The 24,685-nt window shown below is 35.8% G+C and overlaps 1 protein-coding gene across 21 annotated transcripts in view; it reads left to right on the top strand.

Annotated features, from left to right (window-relative positions):
- The window catches only part of KCNMA1 (potassium calcium-activated channel subfamily M alpha 1), a 430,367-nt gene that overhangs the window by 98,295 nt on the left and 307,387 nt on the right, over positions 1 to 24,685 (top strand). For all 21 annotated transcript variants that reach the window (XM_085063987.1, XM_085064006.1, XM_085063988.1 and 18 more), the window contains exon 2: positions 23,753 to 23,917. In XM_085063987.1, coding sequence (XP_084920113.1) covers positions 23,753 to 23,917 — 165 coding nt within the window. The remainder of the gene's footprint in view (positions 1 to 23,752; positions 23,918 to 24,685) is intronic.

The raw sequence follows: 24,685 nt of genomic DNA, 5'->3' as shown, positions 1-24,685 counted from the left end.
AATTTCCAAGTTCAGTTGTGCACACGGAGCAGTATGATTCCTTCAGTGCTTGTTTCTCCACCTGCAGGGAAATGTGCTGCTGTTCTTCTCTTGCATTTTTTTAGAATTGCACAGCAGTGTGAACCTCCACCTCAAACCTAAATGCTCTACAGACACAACAGTTTATAAGAGGATTTCTGTAAACAGGAAAATGAAAATTCCTTTTGGCATACTGATTAAGCCAAGAGCATATATAAATTCGGTTTGACAGTGGCAAGAATAGGAGCTCAAATAGGGGCCTGTTTTGCACTTCATAAAAGGGAAGCATAACAATGGGTGAGGAGTGTGTCAAACATTGCAGAGGGGCGGAATATATATTTGTCAGCCTCTTTGAACAGAGTACTTGAGCTTCAGTTTCATCTGCTGCTATAAAGAAGCAGTATCAGAGCGTGAAATTGGCAATCAAGTAATACATATGCCATAGCCAAAAGCAAAACAATTAGCTGCACGGTTCCACAGTTTATCTACTGATTCTGTTGCCTTTTCAGCTCCAAACTTGATGGTTTTTCACTCACTGAGCAGCAAAGGCAGTAAACAAAACTCATTTGCTGAAAAAGTATTATTCTAGCCTGCAGCAGCTACTCAGCCTTGTAACTTTAGTGGGCAATATGGTGCATGTAGCATCTGTAGTGAATGATGAACATGTGGTTCTGTATTGCAGACTAAAGCAGATGAACTCCTGTTAAAATTAGTTGAAACTTTGTACTCTAGTACGGATCTTCATTTGTGTATGTGTTACAGAGAACCATTCAGAAATTTGGGTTCTGTATTTAAGCTCATGAGCAGTGCATGTAGGTCAGGATTGGATTTTATTGCCCTTAAGAAGTGGAAGCATAGTTGATGATCATTTGCACTGTGAACTACAAGTATGCTCTTCTTAGGTAGTGTTGGATTTTATGAAGTATCAACATATGTTGAAAAACACCAATTTGAGTCCATTCTCATTTCTATGCCTCCTGATAAAATTAAATTAACAGAAAATTGGAATGATGGGTAAAGAAAATGACTTTTTTTTTTTTAAATTGAAGAAACAGATTTGTAGAGTGATATTTTAAAAAATCACAAATAAATTATGGTCTGTGGCATAAAAATTGCCTAAGAAATCATTGTATTGCTCAGATGTTGTATATTAAAGAAGGAAATCTTAAGGCTTTTGGCATTTTTCCAGGCACAGTCATTTTGCTAGACTGTAATAAGGTGCACAGCATGCACTGGATCTCAGTTAATAACATTTATTTATAGCTTAAAGATGTTCCCTGTAGCCATGTTTCTGTGCTGTTTGTTTGCTCTCGTGGGCAGTTACAGAGTAGCATCCACTGTTCTGTGAGAACAGGCACATATGGAAGGCAAGTTTTAAGCTCTGCCTTCCAAATCCTTATGAATGGGGGTTTAATTCAGGGAATTTAACCTATAATCAGTGGTAGCCACAAATTCCAGTGGAAAATATCTTCATTTGGCATATCGTGGTAACAGCCAGCTGTCCCTCAATTACACAATTATGCTTTCTATTTCAGCCTTTTAAAAACAAAGTTAGAGAATATTTTCCCTAATGTTTATCTGAAAACAGTTTTAAAAAGCAAAATGTGAAGAAATGGCAACTGAAAAAAAAAAAAAAAACCACCAGATTTAATGGATTTGTCATGTGACTTTTTGAAGTGATCAGGTATATGGATTTCCATTCTGTATCTTTTTCCCCAAGATGTTACAGTGAAACAAATGTTACGACAATCAAAACACAAATGTGTACAGGCTAGCTGTTGTTCATAGGCTTTAATTCACTAGATTTCTTCAGATTTTTTAAATTTTTCTTCTTTTTTTTAGCTCTTTTTCTTCTGCCTGTAAACTTGATCATACAAGGAGGACATTGCTTGACATAGCCGTGTCTGTAACTTGCAACTTCTGACACAAAACTTAAATTTGTGTGTTGTGACAAGTGACTGTAATCCTTTTGACTGTACTGATTCAAAGCATTTACTTTGTTTATGAGGGCTTGTTTGCCCTGCTTTTTCCTTTTGAGTAGTTAAACCAAAGCCAGACGTTATTGTCCATAATCTAAGTAAATAATTCCCTTTTATGGATTAAGAATATAATGAACAGCTTTGTATCAAAGATAAATATAGCCAAATAGTCTTTTGCAAATGGTAGCCAAGAATGGGTGCCTATAGAAGAATATTTAAGCAAGGCTGGCATATGTAATTGTTCTTCCTTTTTTTTTCCAAACCTTCAGCTGTTTGCAACTTGAATGATTTTTGTGGGACCTATGGAGTTGGTGTGCACTAAACAACTTATGGTTGATTTCTCTTCCATAAGCTTGTTCTTATCAAACCCAAACAGATCGAGAGCAGCAAACAGATGTTTTTCTAACTGAATCTAGAGTAGTGACCAAAACCATTTAATTTTTATAACTAATCTACATGTAAAGGTTGGTATAAATCCAAAAATTATCCAGTATGAAGTTCAGGGCAAAGATAAGTGATACAAACAAAATTTAAACTTTCTGAATTTAAGGAGCTTTTCAGAAAATTGTGTTTTATAGGTGAGTTATAGACACTTGCATTTCCATGCATGAGAGAAGAAATTTTTGTTTTTTCCTTGTTCAGGCTACAGGAATGCAGAAACTTTGAGTGATATACAGTTGCATGAGACTTTCAGATAAAAATTTTCTTTACTACACAAACCGAATCCCTAAGGATTGCAATCAGACTGAGCAGGAAATTGCTTCTTTCCTGCCATTTTCTACTCGTCTGCATTCAGTTATCATAGGAAATCTGTTATCTAAGCAAAGTAAAAGTGGATGGAAGACATGGTATTGCTTGATCAATAAAATCCAGCTGTTCTAATCTTGAGGTTTTTGCTCATCCTGCATGAAGGATTTTTGTAATTTCTTCATGTAAGACTAAATAATTTTTTTCCCGGTAGATAAGTATTTATAAATGCATTTTCACATCACTATACCAAACTTTCATTTCAAGTTCCTATTTTTCAGGTGAAGCTTCATGTAAACTTTAGGTTATGTTCCTCTTGAAATATTTCTGAACGTGCTTTGTTAATGGGGATTATGGTTGTTCTGGTAAATTTTTAAGCACTTAGTCAAGTGATAGTTTAGGAATTGTAACTACATTGTATGATATAGTAATTTGTCACAGTTGTTGGGACAATTTAAAATGGTAACAAAAAATTTATATGTACATATTTTACTCCAGAAATGTTCCTTGAAGTGAAAATATATTCAGTAAGAATTCAGGGTACAGGTAATTATAGAAGAGGGAACATTCAGGAATAGGTGCAGTTGGTTGGGGTTTTTTTGTTTGTTTGTTTCATAGTAGGTTGCTGAATTGCTCATCAGAGGGAAAATTAAGTAGAATCACTACGAATGTTCTATTTAATAGGTTCCAAAGAAATTAGTAAAATTTCTCTTTCCAACATATGTATAGAAAAAACGAACAGAAAAGGCTGAAGAATTACTATTCCTTGATTTTTATGTTCTCTGAGCTATATATTGTTGACTTGTGGTTAAAAAATATAGATATGAATTGCAATTCAGAAGTGTGTTTTGAACATTCTAAAAGAATATAAAACTCATCTGGGAGAGAATCCTGTATGTTGTGGAAATCTTTAGTGTCATTTTATAGAATGAAATTCAAAGTTGTTTGGTATCTAAAAAAAAAACTTATTGAAATGGCTCCTCAGTGTTTTTATATATTATTTGTCTTAGAGTAGCTGTCATTTAGTGTAACAGCAATGGTAGCTGCAAAGGAAAAGGAAATCAACAATAACAAAAAGCCCCAAAAGAAATACTTTTATTCATTAATTTTTTAAGTATTGAATGAGTGCTGTTTGAATTCAGTGAACCAAATCTCAGCATCTGAATTCTGTCTGATGCAGGTACCTTATATTGTTAATTTAATCAGAAACAAAAAACTGCACACAAAAACAACCTCTCAAACCCCCAAATAAACAAACAAAAAGCCAAGCAAAAACCCCTAAAGCTTAAGAAACTAGGAGAAATAAAAATATTTGACTATAGTTAAAAAAATAGTAACAAGCCCTAATTGGCACAATAAGAATTTAAAGACATATGTAATCTGGTGTTCATAGAGCTTTTTCCCATGGTATGTTAATTTAGCAAATGTGGAAGTACTCAACGGTAGAGCTTCCAGGAACAGCCTTCTCTTTTGCAGAAACATGCATTTCAAAAGTATTGCTGCTAAATGTTAAATGAATTGTTATAAAAAGACATGTGGAAAAATTCCATGTGGCTTTTTATTTGTCATTTTTGACTAGGTATTTGTTAAAGAACTTTTTGTTACCACTTGAACCCTAGAGTAATGCTTCAAAAATACTCAAGGAGATTTTTGCATTCTGTGGTTAAATGTTGCTTTCCTTGGCATTGTGTTAAGAACTAGGCATATCACCTTTGTGCTCACAGCCCAGTGATGAACATGCTTAACTGGTTACAGCTGGTTAACAGTAGTAGCTTAGCTTGTTGAATGCTGGATTTTAGCCAAGCTGAGGCATACATTGAGATCTGACTATACAGGAATCATAGTAGTCTGTTCCTGATTATCTTCAGAGTAATGTTCACCTCTTACCTTCTAGGCTACCAAAAAGAATAAAACACAAACTACTTTTGTATAGTTCTCAGCCAATGGGTTAGTCTTAATTTAAGAGATGTTGCTTGAGTAGATACCATGAGTCTCTGAAGTATTGCAGTACTCTGTATTTAATTCTAAATTATTAGCTTCTGCTTCCTCTATATGGAAAAATAAAAGGTAAAGTTTTCTTTGTGTTATCGATAAGGCTGAATTTATTTTCTTTACAGGCTGTATCATCAGTTCTTTGGATAGAAAAAGAATTAAGTGTAGTCCTTGGTATGGAGGCAGGAATCCAGATGGATTTCAACTGCTGTATGTGGGAGTTTCTTAAACATGAGCTGAAGTAGCAGTTCTGTTTTTGACTGAGCATATCTCAGATACAGGTATCTTAAAAGATGTTATTCACGTGAAAATGAATCTCCTCAAAACAAGAATGATGTTTTCTTGGGCTTAGAAGACTAGGATGTGTGGATAAAGCTACTTTCCTGGTTTATGCAGTTTTGCTGTATTTGGGAGCTGTCCATCTGCTCTTCTTTTATTACATTCCAAGATTGAGTTGCTGGTAGCAGAGACAGAGTTAATCAAACGATTACATTGACAATGTGTCTTCTAAATGGCAACTTTGCTGCAAGGGTTCTTATGATGAGATGTGGTCTTAAAAAAGCACTGCCAAAACTTGTTTAGGAACTAGCTTGGATTGTATGATGACCCTTTCCATTTAATGAAAGGGAGAAAAATGAGGACATAGGCTAAATTTAAAGTCCTGAGAAGTATTGTGTTTTCTAGAACAATGGAAACTAATTAGAATAGGAAATTGTCAGAGGATCCAGACTAGAAGGAAGACATTTTATGTATACACCAACTTACATGACAGTATTTTGAAAAATAACCTAAAGGACTTGCAAAAGATTTCTCAGAAGTAAGTTTAAGTCTGTGTGTGATTTATTTAGCAAGGCACAGGATTCTGCTTACATACACCACAGGAGGCAGGAAGGCTATTCCTTTTATTAGTGCTATAGCTTAAAACATATAATCTGCTTTCAGATCTGTGTTTCCTCACAGGTTTTCTGTATGCCTTTCAGATTTTTTTACCTGCTTTTTAAAATTGGAAAAACACTTCCCTGCTTTGTCTAAATAATCTGAAAGCAAATATTTCAAGGCCACCAGTGGTCTGAGTAAATCCGGAAATCTGTGATATGATTTGATACTATTTTAATAAAAGCGAGATCTGTAAGCAGAAATGAGGTATTTATATTACCTTCAATTTTATCTGCTTAAAATATTTTGCAAGTAATGATCATAGTATGAGAACTTTTCACTTTGAGACAATGTAAATAATCAATCTCAAGTGTGCAAATGAGTTAATTGAGTTTGCCAGATTGTCATCTTAAGTTCTACAACTGTGTCACTTTTAAGGAAGGCACTTTGTCCCTTAGCTGTTTATCTTTCAGGTCTCCAAATGTTCCTTGGTGGTAGAGTGGAGTAAAGCTCTCAAATTGTATTAGTAATTGCTGTGTGCAAAGGGTAGTTCTAATTTTACAGAATCAGTATTTTGAGAGAAGCAACTGAGTGAAAATGAGGGATTTTTGGTATTCAGTTAATAGTAATGATGTTAATGTAGGTTGTGTTTATTCACAGGAGATTAGTACAATGATTTCAGTTTGAGGGGGAATGCTGTAATATGTAGACACTTTTATGTTTATTACTTGTCTCACAGCATCCAGATCTGGTTCTCTGAACTCTTGTTAGTTTCAAGGTGTTTGCTACAGAGTAGAAAAAGTAAAACATTTCTTTTTCAAAATGTAACTGTTTCTCTTATATATTACTATATATTTCCTTTCCCTTTGCTTGGCGTACATGAGGAAATAATTAATTTTATTTCTATTTATGGGATATATTCAGTAGTGTGTCTTCCTTTACAATGTGACAGTAGAATTTGGATTTTTGTGCAATTCAGAGAAATATTTGTAGTATTTATTATTCCTAGGTAAAGATGAGCGTGTATCTTCATTGACACAGAAAATAAAATCAGTCTTCAAATGATTTATCATTTATATTTTGTATTGTTATATTTTTATTTATAGAAAAAAAATCTGAATTGTACTGTTATTTATCTTGTACAATTACGTGACCTATGATGAATTAGCAAATGACTGCTTTTATTTGGTCTGAATGCAACTTCCCACATACCGAAAACTAAACTTCAATTGAAAGACCAGTAGTATGTCTTTAAGCTTATTTTGCCTACAGATTACTCTGTTTTCTGTTTTTAGAAAAGTTAAATGGAATTAGCACATACAAAATTAGGCAGCTTGGATGAGAGCAAATTGTCCTAAGAGGTTAGAGAAAGTAGTCTGCATTGGTTAATGCCTGTGCTTTCTGGATCCCAAGGCTACTGTTCCCATTCCTGTTAATAATGTTACAGAATCCTCAGAATCCTGGTTTTTGTCATCCCTCTTGCACAAACGATTGCATTGCTTGCCTTGACCATTTTTAGTTGTTCTGCTTCCCAAGTGCCAGCTTTGTGCTAGCTGCTGATCCTGAGCACCAAATGCCTCTGCCCAAAGGGGTGCTGCATGAGCTGCAGGCAGCCAGGGGTGGTTGGGTCAGTGGTACCCACGGGTGGTGCTGGCGTTTGGTCAGCACTTCCAAGTGTCCATCGATGCTCCCAGGAGAATGTGTCCTTATGTAGCCATGTAATCTTCTGAAAGAATGAGTGCTTTGCTTTCATGTGTTCGAAAAATGATATAAAAGATCAGATTTGTCACAAAAGAAAGTGCCCAGTTTTTCTGATTACTTGTTTGTAGCTGGGAAAGGAAATGATATAAAGTAGAGGGCTAATTGGAAGACTGCTGAAAATTATAAGAAGTCTTGATATAATGTAGTAAAATTGCTTTTAAGTAGGAAAGAAAATCTTTTCTTATTGCATCTATCATATCTGTTAAAGACTACATTTTAATATAAATTCTTAAATATTTTCCTTTGCATTTTGAACAACTAAACCCAAACCCCACTCAATTGAGCCAAGTAATTTAACAGGTTCTGTTGATGCTAGGTCACAATTAGTTCCCTTTTTTTAAGTTGCTTTCAATTAAGAAAGAAATGAAACATGACTAATTTAGAAATAAAAATTTTTCCTAAGCTCTATTTGAGTGGTTTTGTGCGTGTTAATTGGCTGTGTGTGTTTTGGTGGGTTTGTGCATGTGGATTGGTGTGTGCACTGGTATAGTCGTAAGAGAATATTCAGCAAGTAGGCAATGAATAATGCTTCTGATTAAAAATTGATGAACTTCTACTTTCAAGTTAATCTTATTTGCTCCTCTTAACTCAGACATGAAAGTGTTGAGAATGTGATAATTATTTTGGTTTGGTTACGACTAGTTCAATGTAACATAAGTCATAAATTGTTACCTATTTTGACCGTAGTATCATTTCTCTTCTGAAATAATTTGTTCATAGAATCATAGAGTGGTTTGGGTTGGAAGGGACCTTAACCCAAAGCACATGTGTGCTCAAGCTAGGAAAAAATATTACTAGGCAAACCTATTGTGATTTTCTCAGTATCACCAAAGAGCAAGTGATGTTAAAACTAGCTTTCCTATTTGCAGCCCTGCTATAGTGAGGAGAAGCTTTTCAGTGAAACAAGTGAATATTTTTAATAACAGATAATGACAAGTTAGAAGCGTATGGAATATGTTTTGGTTTTTAATTTTGAATTTAAAATATATGTGTATTTTGGAGAAAACAGGTTTAAAACTTTGTATGAAATAATCAGAGAGGCTGTTATGTATACATTTTTTCTTAGATAATTGAACAATTGACATTAACATGTTAAAAATGTCTATAAGGTCCTAGAGTGTGAATCAATACAGGTCATGCAATACATGAACCATAGCTTGTACTTTTAGATTACTGGAAAATGGAGGAGGAGTCATGGCACAATAGTCAAGGTAAGGGGAATCAGGGGCATGTGAGCTGAGGGTGAAGCAGATTTACTCAAAATAAGGAGAATAAGTTTCTCTTCTGCTAGAGGAAAAGGAGAGAAGTATCCATCCTTAACTCTTTCCTTTTATCCCTAACCATGGGATATTCTTTTGTCAGTTTATTTGTGCCCAGAAAGCAGACTGTAGACCTTCTTTCACTGTACATTGCTGACTTAAAAAACTACCAAGCAACCAAAAATAATAAAAAACCCCAAAATCAAACACCAGCCCCACCCACTCCCCCCCAAAAAAAAAACCAAACCAAAAAACCTCCAAGCTAACACCTCAACAAAAACCCCACACCATATGGAGTTATTTATAGACCCATGTGCTTTTTCCTGTCCCAAAGGTAATGTGTGTTTATAATTTCTGGCTCAGATCCTTATTGATTCTTATGAATCAATAGACCTTTATTATTTAGGTCCCTGGCTTGGCATTTGTTTAAGTTGAAACAAGCAAAAAACAACCAAGCTAACCAGCCAAAATCTTCCTGGTTTTGTTCTGCCAATAACTAGGTTGCTACCCTGTATATTCTAATAATCAGGACCATAACTTTAATTTGACCATCTGTAGCATTTGTTGATAATGCTCTATCATCACAGTGTAAAGAAAGTGGATATTTTTACAAGCTATGTTTTGATTGTAAAGACACATAAGAGGAAGAAGTATTGGCTCTATGCTATAGAGGTAAGTCTGCAGGTGTTCATAGAAATGAAGACTTCATTTTTTTCATCTTAGGGACCTCTGCAGAATTTATAGATTCAGAGGAGTTTGTGAAAGATTTGGAGTTATCAGAGGTGACTTTTTTTTTTGATGCTGAGTGCATTTGGGTAAAAATACTGATAGTGTGAACAAATCAGTTTTATGAGATAGTTTTGTCACAACATGGATATTAACGTACACCAGTAAGTGGAGAGGTCCTCAACTGGCTCTTCCGTCTCTCAAGTCAACTCAGTTCTAGTATCAAGTGTGTCTGTGCTAGAATCTTATTTTAAACCTAGTGAGTATTCCAGAGAATGAGTGTATATAAAAGAGTGAGTTAATTGTAAAACAAACAAACAACAACCAGAAAAACCCCAGCAAAACAAAACTCCAAACTCACACTGAGGGAATGAGGGAAGAATTTTGTTACAGTGAGCTGGGATTTGCATTTAACCTACATATAATTCTATCATTACTTTTTCTCTGTTAAACATGAAATTTGTTTTTATACTTTTCTACTGTTTTCCTCCAGCCATCTCATACATAGCCTATCTAGCAACAATTTGAATCTGGCATCCAGCAGGGCTGACATTCTCATAATTGATATGCCTGCATTGATGAAAAATTTCCCCCCCTTAGATTCCAGCAGAACTCTCTGATTACAGGGAGTGCAGAGCACAGCAGAAAATCATACATTTTTAAAAATGTATTTTTTTAGATGACTGATGATCACTTTATTAAATACCACTGTTGCTAGGTCTCTGAGTAATGAAATAAAACATTCTTCTGAGCTCCAGGGTCCAGAGCACAGCAAGGCAGCGATGCCACCAGCACTCGGATGCTGGGTTTCTTAAGACAGGAGGAATCAAACTCTCAAAGCTCCATTCTAATAAACTAGAATTAATTGTCAACAGCTCTGTGTAATATTTTCAAGAAATTGGACCTTTTCTTCATGTGAATTAATTGTCAGTGTGGCCTTTGCACTAATGTGGTTGCCAGGAACAAGATTTGTATTCATATTCCTTTTCCTTCAAGATGAAGTGACTCATGTCATGCAGTTAAGAATCTCACTTATGATGGGAAACTTGCCCTAATTCAAGCATAAATTTGTGGGGAGTGATTAATTCTATATCTATCCATTTTTCCAGCCATATTTGAGACTGTCTTTTGTTTCAGTAATTCCCATATGCTTGCTTTTACAGTTAAATGCTCAAAAGAATGAACTTTCATTCTCCTGCTGGAGCTTGATTACTCTCTCTGGCAGCTTTTATTATTCCATTGTCCCAGTTACAGTAGCCTTGCCACACACTACTGGGTTTAGACCCAACCTAATGGTGTTTTTTCATTAGAATCATGTTTATATTTTGTTGTAGCCAAAAATTTTTTACCGCAAGGTTGAAAGGGTGTGCAACCATTTTGGTAACTTGATGTCTTTACTCCTGTAACAAATTATTTGGTTAAATGGTGACCTTAGAGCCCATTGGACCATAGTATTTTTCCTGCTGTCAGCGTTGCTTTCAGTTTTTGACTCTTTCCCTGGGTTATTGTTGGCTCCTACGAGATACGAGAACTAACAAAAACATCTGTTGTCACCCTAGGAGGTTGGCAGGGTTTCATCCAGAGTGTGTGTGCAGATGTTGATCATATTTTCCCTACTTAGAATCAACACAGTTGATGGTAATAGTGGAAGATGCTCTGAAGGAATTGGAGACTTTAAGCCAAACTTGCAGACAGGAAATGACAAACTTATGTTTGAAGAGAGTGGAAGGGAAGGAAAAACCCCCATTACTAAATCAAACAAACAGAAAGTAAAAAAAAAAGTTAAGAAGGGTGATACCTCCTGAATAAATGGCTTAGATGATAAATCTTTTCTCTCAACATATTCAACTTTGTCACTAGACACCTTCTACTGAACTAACTGGAAGCTCACAAGCTCTTTACTCAATCCCTCCTGTGTTACGATAAACATCCCTTTGGCTGCCAGGACACACTGTTAATTCATATTTAACTTGCCAACAGCTCAGTCCCCAGCAGAGGAAGTGCTAACTTTATACCTGCTCTTCCCTAGTTCTGGACAGAGCACTCTCATTGTGGACTTAGTTTTACATGGTGCTCCACAATTGTAACAATTCCTTTTTCTAGGTTATAGTCCCTTTGAGATGGTACTATCCAGAGAGATGGCTAGTAGAATCATAGAATCATATCACAGAATGGTTTGGGTTGGAAGGGGCCTAAAAGATCATCTTGTTCCAGTCTCCCTGCAATAGACAGGGCCACTTTCTGATAGACCAGAGTCCTCAGAGCTCCATCCAACCTGGTCTTCAGCAGTTCCAGGGATGGGACAGCCAGAAGGTCTCTGGGCAACCTGTGCCAGTGCCTCACAGCTCTTGTAGAAAAATCCAGGCTCCTGTTTTTCCCTTTCTAACTGGTGTTATGTTTAAAAAAAGACATTAGAGAGTTTCACAGGGTTTGTTTTCATATGCTAATGTCTGCTGTGGTTGATTGTAATGGGAAACATACACAGGAACTTTCTGGTGAGAGCTGAGTATGAGGGCATAATGTTTCTCTATTTGAATTGTATCTCTTTTCATAAGCTGCTTGAGAGAGAAGGAGACTGTATTTACCCCCAGACCTGCAAAGATGTTTCTGGAGATCATAGAGCAGGAGAATTACGGAGGTGATGTGTACTTAAATAGTAGTTCACACAGATCACTCTGTGACCTGTAGAAGCAGTAGAGTTCCACAGATTTGTTGGTGTGTGTTACTGATGAAGCGAATAACTATAAGAAAAGGAACTGATGGAAAAGAAAATGGCTTTTTTACTGTTTTGCTGTGTGGGGTTTTTTTCCCCTGCAAGCCTCTGTTTTGTGCAATTGCTTAGAACTTCATGCAAAACATCCTTTACTTTATAAAAATATTAGTAGGGATTGGACTTTGCTTAGTTTCTAGTTTTCTGTTCCTCTTGTGGTTATCTGCATGAGAAGAAATCAGTGTGTAGGATAAGTTTTCTGCGGATCAGAGAGATTCCAGCTTAAATTTATATGGTAATAGTGGTGAGTTTTTAGGCAAAATAGAATTGTTTCATCATTTTTCAGTCCCATAAAAAATGAAAAGGGAATGAAGGTAACAGTTTTTCATTTGAATTTTCACAGCTCTCTCTATTGACTCAATCAATAACAAGGAGACTTTGTTTCCCTGGAGAGCCCTTTAAAATGTATTAGAAGTTAAGTATTCTTTAAACAGCATAGCATAAATATCTGATAGATGACTTAGTCTTAAGGAAGAAGCTTCTTTCACAGGAAGTTCATTTTATTCAGCAGAAATCTGTTGCAGCCTGGAGTGAGCTCCACTAGATGCCTCTAGGCCAGTGATGGTTGCCCATGTGAGCACCAAGTTAGAACTACATATCACTTTTAGTTTACTGGGCACTTAACAAGTGTTAATAAATTAAAGCATTTGAATTATGCATCCCATGATACCAGTGAGGACTTAGAAAGTGACCAGGAAGAAAAATATCCTTAAATGCTTTTTGTAGAGTTGTGTATCTGCAGACAAAATGGGATTCATGATATGTATTACTTCTGCCTTTGTGACCTGCAGATCCCATTTTCCTTGTGAAACTACTGTGTGAGTTTAAAAGCCATACTTTTAAACTGAAAAAAAGAGCTGATATTACAGTTCATGCCTTTCCCCCCACCCTGCCAATTTCCATCATCTGAATCTGATATGCAGAGTTATTATTTATTTCTCAAATGCATCCCCTAGTTGCATATATTACTTCAATGTCTTGTTGCTGAATAAACTAGAATCAGATATTTGGAAGATATGAATTACTGCTGTATGAATCATTACTTTTTTTTTTTTTTTGCTAAGGCTTAATTAAGCCCTTTTTTCTTTTAAGAAGTGGTTAAGGTGAAATTTTTCATGTCATGTGATACTTGCATGGGATTGTCAATGAATCTCATTCACAGATAAATTATAGGGGACACTTGCATCTTGAAAAGCTGTGTGAGGTAATTATGCAGCACGGTAAATGGAGAAAGTCTCTTAAGCTTCAAGCTGATGAGTAGTTTCAGTAAAACACATCTTGTGAATAGTGTAAAGTGTGACAGCCTGCTTTGATGAACTGTTCAATCTTTATGCTGCTGAAAACTCTTTATCAAAACAATTAATATAAAATTTAAAAGAAAAAATGGGAGTTCTAGGCCCTATAATAATATTATCACATTATCACGTAATTGCGCGATATAAACAAAAGGCATTCCAGATTGAAATTTCCATAGTAGCCTTAACTGTATTATTTGTCATTGTCAACTTCCACTCCCACGAAGGTCAAGCAAATTAAAACTCAATACTTTTTGGTGATTTAACAATAATTATACTTCAGTTACTTCAGACTCGTATTTAGTCTTACAGAAAGAGCTAGAAATTTAAATTGACCTATCCTCTCACCTCTGTTCATTACCTCTTATGATCAGGTGACTGTAACTGCTTGCTGTGTCATGCATAATTTATAGGCACAATGAGTGTTCAGAGGTAACATATTTTTGTAACATATGCTGTATTTGCTGGTTTGATAAATTTTGAAACCAAAAACTGCAGACTCATGAGACAGAGCAATGACTGCTTTTGAGCACCTCACTGGCCCTGTGCTTCCAGTGCAACTCTGCCAGGGCTGTTTCTGAGCATTCAGGGCTCTGAGGAACATCAAGGAGTTGCTGTTCTCATTTAGAAAATGACTTAGAGTAGGAGCTTCACCTACAAGTTTTGGTTCAGGCAGATTCAATCCTGCCTTGAACAGGATGTGTTATGAGAGCCAAAAATGGACACCATGTATCTTTATTTTCCACTAGTCCAACTTCTGATTGCTTGGGAAGGCAATGCTCAATGTCACAGTCATGCATCAATTGCTAGCAGTGCATCACTGCTACGTGCACAAGAGAAGGGGATGATCTCTGTGTCAGTGTAAGTTATTCCTGTTATTTAAGGTGATGACATTAAGAAAGTCGAAGAGAGTATTCACTGAGCTTGTTCTCATTCTGTGTAGAATAAGTAGCAATTAATGGAGCTGTAATATGCAAGTCAGACAGAAATTTAATAGTTCTCTCCTCTCTCCCTTAGATTTCAGTCAGTATCTGTAAATTTGGAACAACTGTGTATGTTTCCTTGCATCATAAATATATCAGGTGCTGTATCTGTAGTCTACAAGTGTTGATAGTGGATAATTTAGATGCTGATATTTACTGTCTAGGAAGTGAACCAATGTAATAAAGCTGCCTAAAAGAAATAACCTGAAAGAAGGAAAATTCCTCATAGATTAAAAACTTTTGTCTGTCCTTTATGCAAGGGAGTAATGAGATTCAGATTACACAAAATTGTTTCCATAGCAGTGGGTAATAAATGAAATCACATTTACTTGATTAAATAATTGCACTTAGAGATTTCTTACAGTGTGCTGTAACTGGTCTTTTAGGGGGAAATGCTGAGTCTAATATAATTATTTTAGATGAATCATTAAAACAGTTGTCAAGCAAATCTGAATTTTCAATATTTTGAGAAGTAGAGCTGTATATCTTGATTCAGATTCCTGTGCATTTGTGTGCTCTCTGACTACCCCCTGCACCAAGTTCTTGCAGTCTGAAAGCTGCATGACACTCTGTGATCTCTGAGTGAGAAGTATTGTGCACTAGTAAATATTTTAAATTACATATTGGCTGACCTGCTGCTCTTCAAATATTTACGTGCTGCATACTGGAACTTATTTTCCTAAATCAGGATAGACTTAGATATGGCATTATATCCTACAGAGAGCTGCCTTTGTTCATTGTGCTTTCCTTCATGATTTTAATACAATGAGAATAAATGTTATATACTACCCTTGAATCAAAAGAGCCTTAGAGATTACTCTTTTAGTGAATTGGCAGATGATAGAATGCTTCTCTGGCATTCTTCTAATTGTTATTATACTTGTGTTTTATGGTGTTACCAACCTGTTGTATTTGTGAGTCTCTCAGTTATTTTTGTTACATTGCCTCTCTGCTTCATCTTTTATGCTTTTACCTTTAAAATGGTCTGAAAAAGTATAAATCTTTTTATAAAAATGTGTGTGCAAATAAATTCGAATTGAGGCTCATGAGGCATTGACGATTGCCAATATTCCCATAAAATCTTGATCATTTGCTATTTTGCATATAGAGAAAACACAAGTGTTTAAGTCCATCCCTTCCGTATGAAAATGTTTGATTTGAGCCAAATGAAGTTCTCAAATTCCTGTCAGCAAGTTTTTGAGGTGAAAATCTGTTCTTTGAGCTAAGGAAGTGAGTGGTTAATTCCTTTTATGTAAGGACCAAAATTCGTGTTTTGGAATAGCTATACTACATTATGCTTTGTCCTTGAAGCTGTGCACTGCCTTTCCTAACCCATGGCTGCTTTGTGGATTTTGGGCAATAGAAATGTGATTTTGAGCATGACTTTCAGTCCCAGGTGCTAGCTGCCTTGCTCTTCCATAAAAATACGGAATTATACAGAAGAAGGGAAAAATTTCCTTCTTCAATTCAATCTAGATCATCTTCTCCTGAATATCTCTGATAGCACATGCAGGAGAGGATTATGAAGTTAATGCAATGACTGAAAACATCCTGTTTGCTAATAGGTACAAACCTCTCTTCTATGACTGAGCAGGATTGAGAAAAGTACACAATTGAAAAGATATTGTGGAGTTGAACTGAACTGACAAAGCAGTTTGATACTTATTTTGTAAATGGTATTTGAGTATATCTTTTAGTGAAATAAAACTTCTACTTTTGCCACATTTTAATGGCCTGTTTAATTGACTATTCCTGGCAGTGAATAGTTATTTCATTAGTTCTCTTACTGCAGGTTCTATCGCATAATTATTTTGCAAAAGCTGCTCTTGTAATCTAGATCCTATAGAACATAACAGATACATTAGTAATACTTCTCTTAAAATTAGAAAAAAATGAAATGTGGTGGGTTTTCTCTTTCTTTAATTTATCATCCTTTCATGTAGTAAAAAAAAAAAAAAGTGCTGAGAGGTAATGACTGAAAAACTTGGAACTGTGTGGTACAAAATTACAACCAATCAACTAGAGTACTTCCTGTAATCAAGATAAACAAATTACATGATTTCCCCACTGTTTCTTCTTCTTTTTTTTTTTCTCACATTTGTGAAGCGCTTTTGGGACTTTTGAATTAATCTTCAAAATCTGTTGTCATCTGTGAAAGAAAGACATTTCTCACTCAATAAGATATAGTTACTTTGGTGGTTTTCATGATGATGTCTGTATCAATTTTATTTTCAGTTGTATCTTTTACTTTGATTTGCCTTCTGTTAGGTGGGAGGAAAGAAAATGGGAGGGTTACAGAAGATGCATGCACCTTTCTGCCCTTCTCTAGGCTTTTGAATTTAGGAGCCCACTTCTATAATTTCTGTAACTCAGTCCCATCTAAAGTTCCTTCATATATTTTTGCAAGTTTAGTTTCTGTTGTAATTAAGGCTAATCTACTCCAAGGGACTTTTTAAAATACATTTTGAAAGACTGATCTCAGTATAAGGCTTGAATCACAGAAAATACAGTTAAAGACTAATGTCTGACGTGGTATTGTCTAATCTACTTAATGCACATATTTCTGTGGTGTGTAGGGACCTAAGAATAATGAAATTTGTCCTTTGATTTAAATGTAGTGTCCCCATTAATAAAGTGAAATGCTTGTTTGCCCTTTTGTCTGCTACTTTATAATTGAAAGGGCCTTGAGAGAATATTTTAATGTGATAATAATTTGGTATTAGCTGAGGAAATTAATAACAAATGCCCTGTTAACTATAAAAAAGGAAAATAAATTTATGGGCTAGGTATTAGTTTGACATTTTGTGAAACATTTTCAGTGAATACTTTTAACTTGTACAGCACTGACTTGTCCTGTTTTATTTATTTATATATCGCAGACAGTAAATTCACTTGTTATGTAGTCTTTTTGACAGGTTCAAAATTTTTTTCTAATAATGTGGGCTGATACACAATCAGAAGCAACAAAAGAAAACTTAGTCTTATTTCTATGAATAAATTTACATGGAATTATTCCACAAACTTCTTAACTTGTAGTGAAAGCTTACATAGCTATTGGTGTAAACTCCTGCTAACTTGCACCAGTCATGTTTTTATAAATCACTGTTTGTCTATTTGATTGCATGTAAGTTTGCAATGACTTTGTCCTTTTTCATTTTCCTACATCTTCCTACATTTTCCTGCATCTTAATTGCTTCCCTTTTATACATCTCTTTTAATATGTTTGTCTTACATAATTAGTCTGACAGTCTTCACCAGTAGGTTTTTAGTGTGTCTTACTTTGTGATTTCACCTACACTATGCCTGCATTGTCTGTCTTTGTGCAATACCGAAAAACTTAAAATCCTACGTATATTTACCTTTAAAAGATCCCTGTGCTACAGAAACTACTCTTGCTCTTGTTTTATAGCTGCAGGGTGAAGATATGAAGAGATTAGGCAAGGTGGCTGGGGACTTCCAAAATTTGATGAGAGAACAAGGACTTCCAGCATGCCTCTTAATTCTTAGGCTGGTATGGAAATCTGCCAGGCAGTTTTTCAGTTATTTGGAAATACTGTTTCACATCAGTGGAACTGTTACATTGTAACATTTCCATTAATCTGTAGAAATGTTTAATCTTTCAAATGAATCTTTTTGTACTTTCTTCAGATTTCAGATAACGTAGGTGTCTGCTGTTTCATATTCTTAAGTGAGAACCATACCCAAGAACCCTTCATTTGACAGACTGTTGTACTATTTGTGGAATCATGGGTTGAACACTATATTTTACTAGACTAGTTTCCCTTGTCTCTCAGGTCAAGGTTTTAGAATTAATTCCTCTACTGCAGCAATTTTTGTCAGTCAAAGCAATGATGTGAAAAGGGAATTTTATACAATAACCTATACCAGAAATATGAAGGGCACAGAACATAAAATCTGTCAGGATTACTGAAGGTTTGCATAAATGCAGCAGAGAAGCTGGTCACAGGAAGAAGAGGGAAAAAAAAAAAGAAAGGGTTTTCTTGGTCAGCACAGAAAGCAAGGCTCTGGTTGTAAGAACTGATGAGATCCTTCTCAGAAATCCCTCGGGAATGAAGAAAACAAAGTATAGCATCTCAATCTTAAACTTATAAGAAAAGTTTGTTTTATTTTTGACTTTATTTTTCTACATCTTCCAAATTTGCAAACACCAAATTATATAGCTTGTGAATACTGGATGAGAGCAAAATGCCTGGTTATCTCATCAGCCATGTTTTCCACAGATCATTCTGGTTCTTTTATTCAATGAAAGGAATAATGTTTGTCTGGGTATCAATAATTAATCCTTTGAAACAAGTCAAACCAGAGCTGTAGTATGATAACTGATGTCAACGTAACCTAATATGCAAAGAAATGCTGTGGATAGGTCAGTTTAGAAGTACCTCTTAGCTCATATTTAGTTAGTTAAACTTTTGCTTTCTCTTTCCTACAAGACTGACTCTTGCAAGAGGTTTGTAAGTCTCCATAAAGCTGTTCATTTCTCACATTCCTATTTGTTTTGTTTATTAATGTACCAGTGAACACCTGTGTTTCCTAAACTGTGCTAGAACAGGTGAACAGCTGCAGGGTTTTTTTTTGTTTTGCTTGTTTTAAACACTGGATCAACTGGTACTTAGTAACTATGAAGATGAAGACTATGGATGGTAACTATATCTGACAGAAGGCATCTGCTATGGCAATATATTCAGTAGGTAGCTGAAGTCTTAACATTCACTGTACATTGCTCAGCTTCTGAGAATGCAGCATATAATATTATGGTTTTGTATAAATTTAAGGCCCCTATTTGGAGATGTCAAAGTGGTGAGTGAATGTATTGAAGGACATGGAATTAAATTATTGATAGAAGTCTAATAATTTTAAACACGGTGTTTTAGACATTTGCCTAAGAGAAAAGAGAAATAGTCTTGTATGCAAAATAATTCCTCTTCACATAGCACCTCTTGGTGGCTTTGGAGAAAACAGGTGAATGTAAAGGAAAGGAGCATAAATATAGATCCCTCATGTGTAAGAATGGCTATTATGAAAGTGTTGATATGGTGTGTAAAACATTTCTTAAAATGCCAGGCTCTAGGAATGCAATGCGGTTAATAGAAGGGCAGTTAATAGGGATAAAATTGCTAGTTGCTGACATCATTATCTAAAGCTGCCCTTTCCTAACTGCTCCAAACTATGTTTTCTTATTTTATTATTACTGCATACTTCAAACTAGGAGCAACTGCCATTCTGACAGGCCCTTTCTCCTCTCATGTTATCTAGGATGGAACTCAAAGGCTAATAATGTGTTTGCCTCATTGGTGTTACTGTTTTTAAACATCTGCTTAAATTGAGCATTCTATTTCTCTTGAGTGATGTGGGCATGAGTCAGTGCTCTGTATTCCATTACAGGTGATACTCAATGATTTTTGTGTGATATTTAACAAGTTACAAGTTAGTTAAGTAGGATTATCAAGTCCTTTTTTTTGTTTCACCACACTTGAACCTGGTTCTTTTCCCTAACATTAACTGCCTATTTCCTATGTTTTCTAACATTTTAACACGATACCAAGTTTTTTCAGTACCATACATCAGAGAGTACCTTCCAGGTTGTCTTCAACATGTCCTGTATTTTTAGGGCTTTTAAAAAGACAGATTATCCTTAGATGATATTTTAAGGCTTCATAATCATTTTCTGGTTCCATTTTGTGTTGTCCTGAGTTGAATGAGGCATCTTTGCAATGGTTCTGTGTTTGAACAGCTATTTTAGAGGTGAAGTGAAGCAGGCAGGACTACATTTTGAGACTTGTTAACTGGTTTTGAGGGTTTTTTTCCCTTTTTGAATTCTTCTTCCTTAAGATAACTGTGTTTAAGAATCCCTAAACTTATGTAATCTAAATCAATATTTACTGCTGAAAATAGAAGACAAACCATTGAAGTTTCTGGTCCAGGTCTGTGTCAAACCATTGGTAGAACACTGAGTACTGATTCCTGTACATCCCTTCTTATTGTGCTCTCTTCCATTTTGTCATTAAGTTCAGAAACATATATTTCTCAATTTACTGCTTCTCACTTAATCTTCCTAAATGTTCCTGTTATCAAGTAATTAAAATAGTGAAAAGTGGTAAGTAAAGTGGATAAAGATCCCTTACTTGTAATACTGAACTTATAAATAATTAAACAATTATCATAATTGTCAGGTTATTATTTCAAGCACCTTTTTCAGGTGTTGGTGTTGGTTACTCAGTGCTTTCAGGTGAAGAAATAGCAATGGAACAGGACTATATCCTTAATAGCAGGACTGATTTTTGTATTCAGTGTAAAAAAAAATGCAGCCTTTAAACATCCTTTAGTGATCTCTGCACAATTGCATAATGACTTGGGGATAAACTTTTCTTAATACTTAACTGCCAATTAAGTAAGATAAAAAGCTAGCTATGTAGATGAAAAATGTAAAATATCCCAACTGAATACAAATATTACATAACTACAACTAATCTGCATATTAATTACAGCTACAATAGTGGCAAGAGCTAGGCTGATCATGAGAGTCTTTTCCAAATCATACTTGGCAGGGGATGATTGTTTTACTTAAATTTTAATTAGGAAATAATATGGGTGGGAGATTTTAATAGAGGTGAAATAAGTAGCATAAATACGGAAATACAGTCATTCAAATATATTGCAGACTTTAATACCTTTAGAGAATCAAATACTGAATAGGTTTGTCATGTCTTACTGCTCTATTCTATTGGCAGCCAAAAGTCAATACAGCAAAAGAGCTGTAGGTTATGAAAACCTTTTCAAAATATAAAAGCTACCTTTTTCCTTCAATTAAGTAGATTGCCTACTATTTCATTGAGTGCTTGGAAATTTTAAATTATTTTTATATCTTGTAAGTAGTCACTTCTATAAAATAAAAAAATTGGGGGTAAGAAAGGAATATGTACACAATAAAAGAACTTTCCAACCTTAATACTTACAAGTTCACAAACATAAAATGTACTTTTTCATTCAGGTGTTATTGTTTAGTGATCTGTCTTTCTGTGACTTTCTATAGCCAGGTCTATAGTTGTGAGTGTTTTTAGCAAGGTGTGCATGTGTGTGCTTTTAAACAGGGCTTGCTGGGTTGAAAGATCAAAAAAGACTCTGGTTTCATCCTCACTCTACCAATGACTGCTCTAGTGACTGAGTTAGGGACCAGCCTGGGACTGCAGCCTGGGTGTTGGCCGAGGAGAGCTGGCTTTGGGCTCCCCAAGGGGTTAGAAATAGAAAGGAAAACTGGCTGTGGGCTCCCCAAGGGGTTAGAAATAGGAAGGAAAACTGGCCATGGGCTCCCCAAGGCTGGAGAGGACAGGGCTGTGGGAGTCCTGGGAGGGCTGGACTGGCTTCTTGGGGCACAGAGGGTGTTGAGTCAGAACAAACCCTGCAGACAGCAGCTAGGACCAGTGAGGCCTTGGAAATATGTCTAAGTTGGCTAAGCTTCAATACTTTATTTTATTACAAAGTCTGGTATATGAAGCCTAGTTTCCTCTTTCCTGGTTTATAATCAAAACCCTGATGGTAGTGAAGGCATTTCTTTGGGTCTGATCTATGAGGCTTCGTGATGCTTTGGGTCACAAATTGGCCCAAGCCAAGCATTGCTCTGCTGGAAGTGCCTTGTGCCATGCTGTACATCACTGTCCTCTGCAATGAGCTCATTTCTGTAGGTTGTGCTCTGTGCGTGTGCAGCACAGGATACGTCTTTCAATGCTGAGTGCAAAACATCTGATTCACTGTGTCCAAATTTGTCAGTGAATGAGGTCCAGTTATGCAAATACAAAGTAATTTTTATCTTCTGTTGCATTATTTGCTTGGGAAGTGTACTGAATTACTGTTGTAACTCTGAATAATTTGTTATTATCAATATAGTAACATTATACACTATGCTGTAATTGCTAGTAAGAATGCAGAGCCTGCTTTTTATGAGGGAAACTAACAGAGGAAAAAGAATCTGATTAGCTAATTAAGTTGCAATGTTGAAATTCTCTAAAAACAACTCTTGGTGTCCATATTACATTTTTAGCGCTGTTCTACTGTTCTTTGCTGACAGATTCAATGAAATTGCTTTATTAGTTCAGTGCTGCTCGCAGGAAGTGCCTGTATCCTTCTGTCCAGGTGTGTCCTCAAGGCCATCTCACAACTATGGGTTTTGACCATCACAGAAATACTGCTGTCGTAATCATCTCATAACCAGCATCTTTGCTCGTATAAGACATCCCAGTGGTGATTAATGGCAATTGATTTCCTGCTTAGTGGCCTACAGACAAGTCATCTACAAACAAGATATTTCAAGCTGTTGGTCTGTGCAGAGTGCTTGGAGCACTAATGCAGATCGATGGGCGCAGTTCAAGCTCTCACTACTGGCTTCAGCACTGAATTTTGCTGCCTCTCCTATTCTTGTTTAGCATAACTTGTCAAGTATTCAGGAAGTCATTAGTATTGTGCTGTCACCAAAAGCATGCTCATGGCACAGTCTGATACTTTGTATTCGATGTGATTTAAACACGATACAATCCACGCTGGCTTTTCCTGTCGTTTCCCTTGATGTTTGTGCAGCACCCGTGACTGTAGCACATAGCAGGCAGTTACAGAGCATGACATCTTTGCTGCAGCATCCATGAGAGACTGATATGAATTCCAGTGCATGTGACTCATCAGAGAGCTTGGTGCAGCTGAGGCTCCTCTAAATTTCTCGCTCTTCGTTCTGTGAGAGCCACTTACTGACAGAATAATTCCTGTGATGTATTAAACACTTCTATTGAAACAGGTTCACTGGTAGCATGGCAGCTCCCTGCAGATTCGCTATATTTTGTTCCCCTCACACTTGATAATTGCTGTCTTGTTGCATCATGTTTCTCAGTGAAGGTTTACCCAGATAATTAATTCTAGTGATAGTAAATTAAAATTGTACATAAATTATGTTCACACCTAGTATGCATTATTTTGAACTGATACATCAAAAGGTCTTCTGGTGTATATCTGACAAATTCATTTATATGTAACTCTATAATTGCATACACAGCTGTTGTCAATTATATTGCTTGCCAGGAAGGAACATATAGTATACTTGGTGCCAAGTACATGTTTTGAAGATGTAATGTCAAGGACAAGATTATTTAGTTAGTCTGGGACCTTAAAGAACATTTCTATTTCCATTATTTCTAAAGACATGTGGCCAAGTAGGTTCTTAATTTCATCTAGTAGGGATCCAAAAAGACAGATTTTCTGTTTTTCTTAGTGTTTTTTGGCCCTACTTATATGCTGGCTTTTGCTGTCAAATTGTTAAACATTAACCCAAATGCTTACTTTGCAGGAGGCCCAGAAGATCAATGGTGGTGGAGATACACAGGCAGATGGAGCCTGCAAACCAACAGATGAAAAAGAGGAGAATGTGGCAGCAGAAGTGGGATGGATGACGTCTGTGAAGGATTGGGCAGGAGTCATGATATCTGCCCAGACATTAACTGGCAGAGTACTTGTAAGTTTTCTATGATTTTCTGTGTTTTTATTTTAAAGAACCTTTTTAAGAAGCACTGTGTCCCAGCATTAGTGGAGGATTTTTGATTGGTTTGTTGCATCAGCACTGAGTCAGTCCCAGTTTTCTCTTTTAGAAGTAAAATAGCAGGCTAATTTCTATTGCATGAGAGAGGCAGAGACAGCAAGTAAGGAAAACTGACTTCCAAACCACTCCCTAGCCTATTTCAGTACTCTGGCACCATGATTTTGAGCTGTGCTACACACAGCAAGTTTATTAATTTCATATTCAGTGTTAAAACTGTAGACCTATTTTATCTGAAAGTAAAACGGTGCTGGAAAATGGAAAGTCAACTTGGAAAATAAGCCCTGTGTTACAAATGTAGAGAGTGGTCAGAACTGTAAAGCAAAGACATGATTGAATTGGCTATGCAATGAGATTTGTGATATTTTCAATAGATTAATAATGATTTTATAATATAAAATACAGTTTACTTCAATATAGTGGGAGAACTTACTCAACTCGGATGACTTACTTTCTTTAGGGTTTGGGGTTTTTTTTTTGTACTTAGACTTTACCATTGCATTTTATAATGGACCAGCTGGCCGATGTCCTTGGGTTAGGTTATTTCTGCGAGTATATTTATAGTCTTGTCAAGGTGTAGCAGCACGTCTTGTGCACATCTGGGTTTATCAAAAGGACTACCCATCTGAGAAATAAGTAATGATGCATGGAACCTGTTAGTTAATTTTGGTCAGTTTAGAAAACAAG

This window comes from Lichenostomus cassidix, chromosome 6 (genome assembly GCF_008360975.1).
Source record: "Lichenostomus cassidix isolate B80296 chromosome 6, HeHo_3.0, whole genome shotgun sequence".
Classification (NCBI taxonomy): Eukaryota; Metazoa; Chordata; class Aves; order Passeriformes; family Meliphagidae; genus Lichenostomus; species Lichenostomus cassidix.
This window is presented reverse-complemented; position numbering and strand designations above follow the sequence as displayed.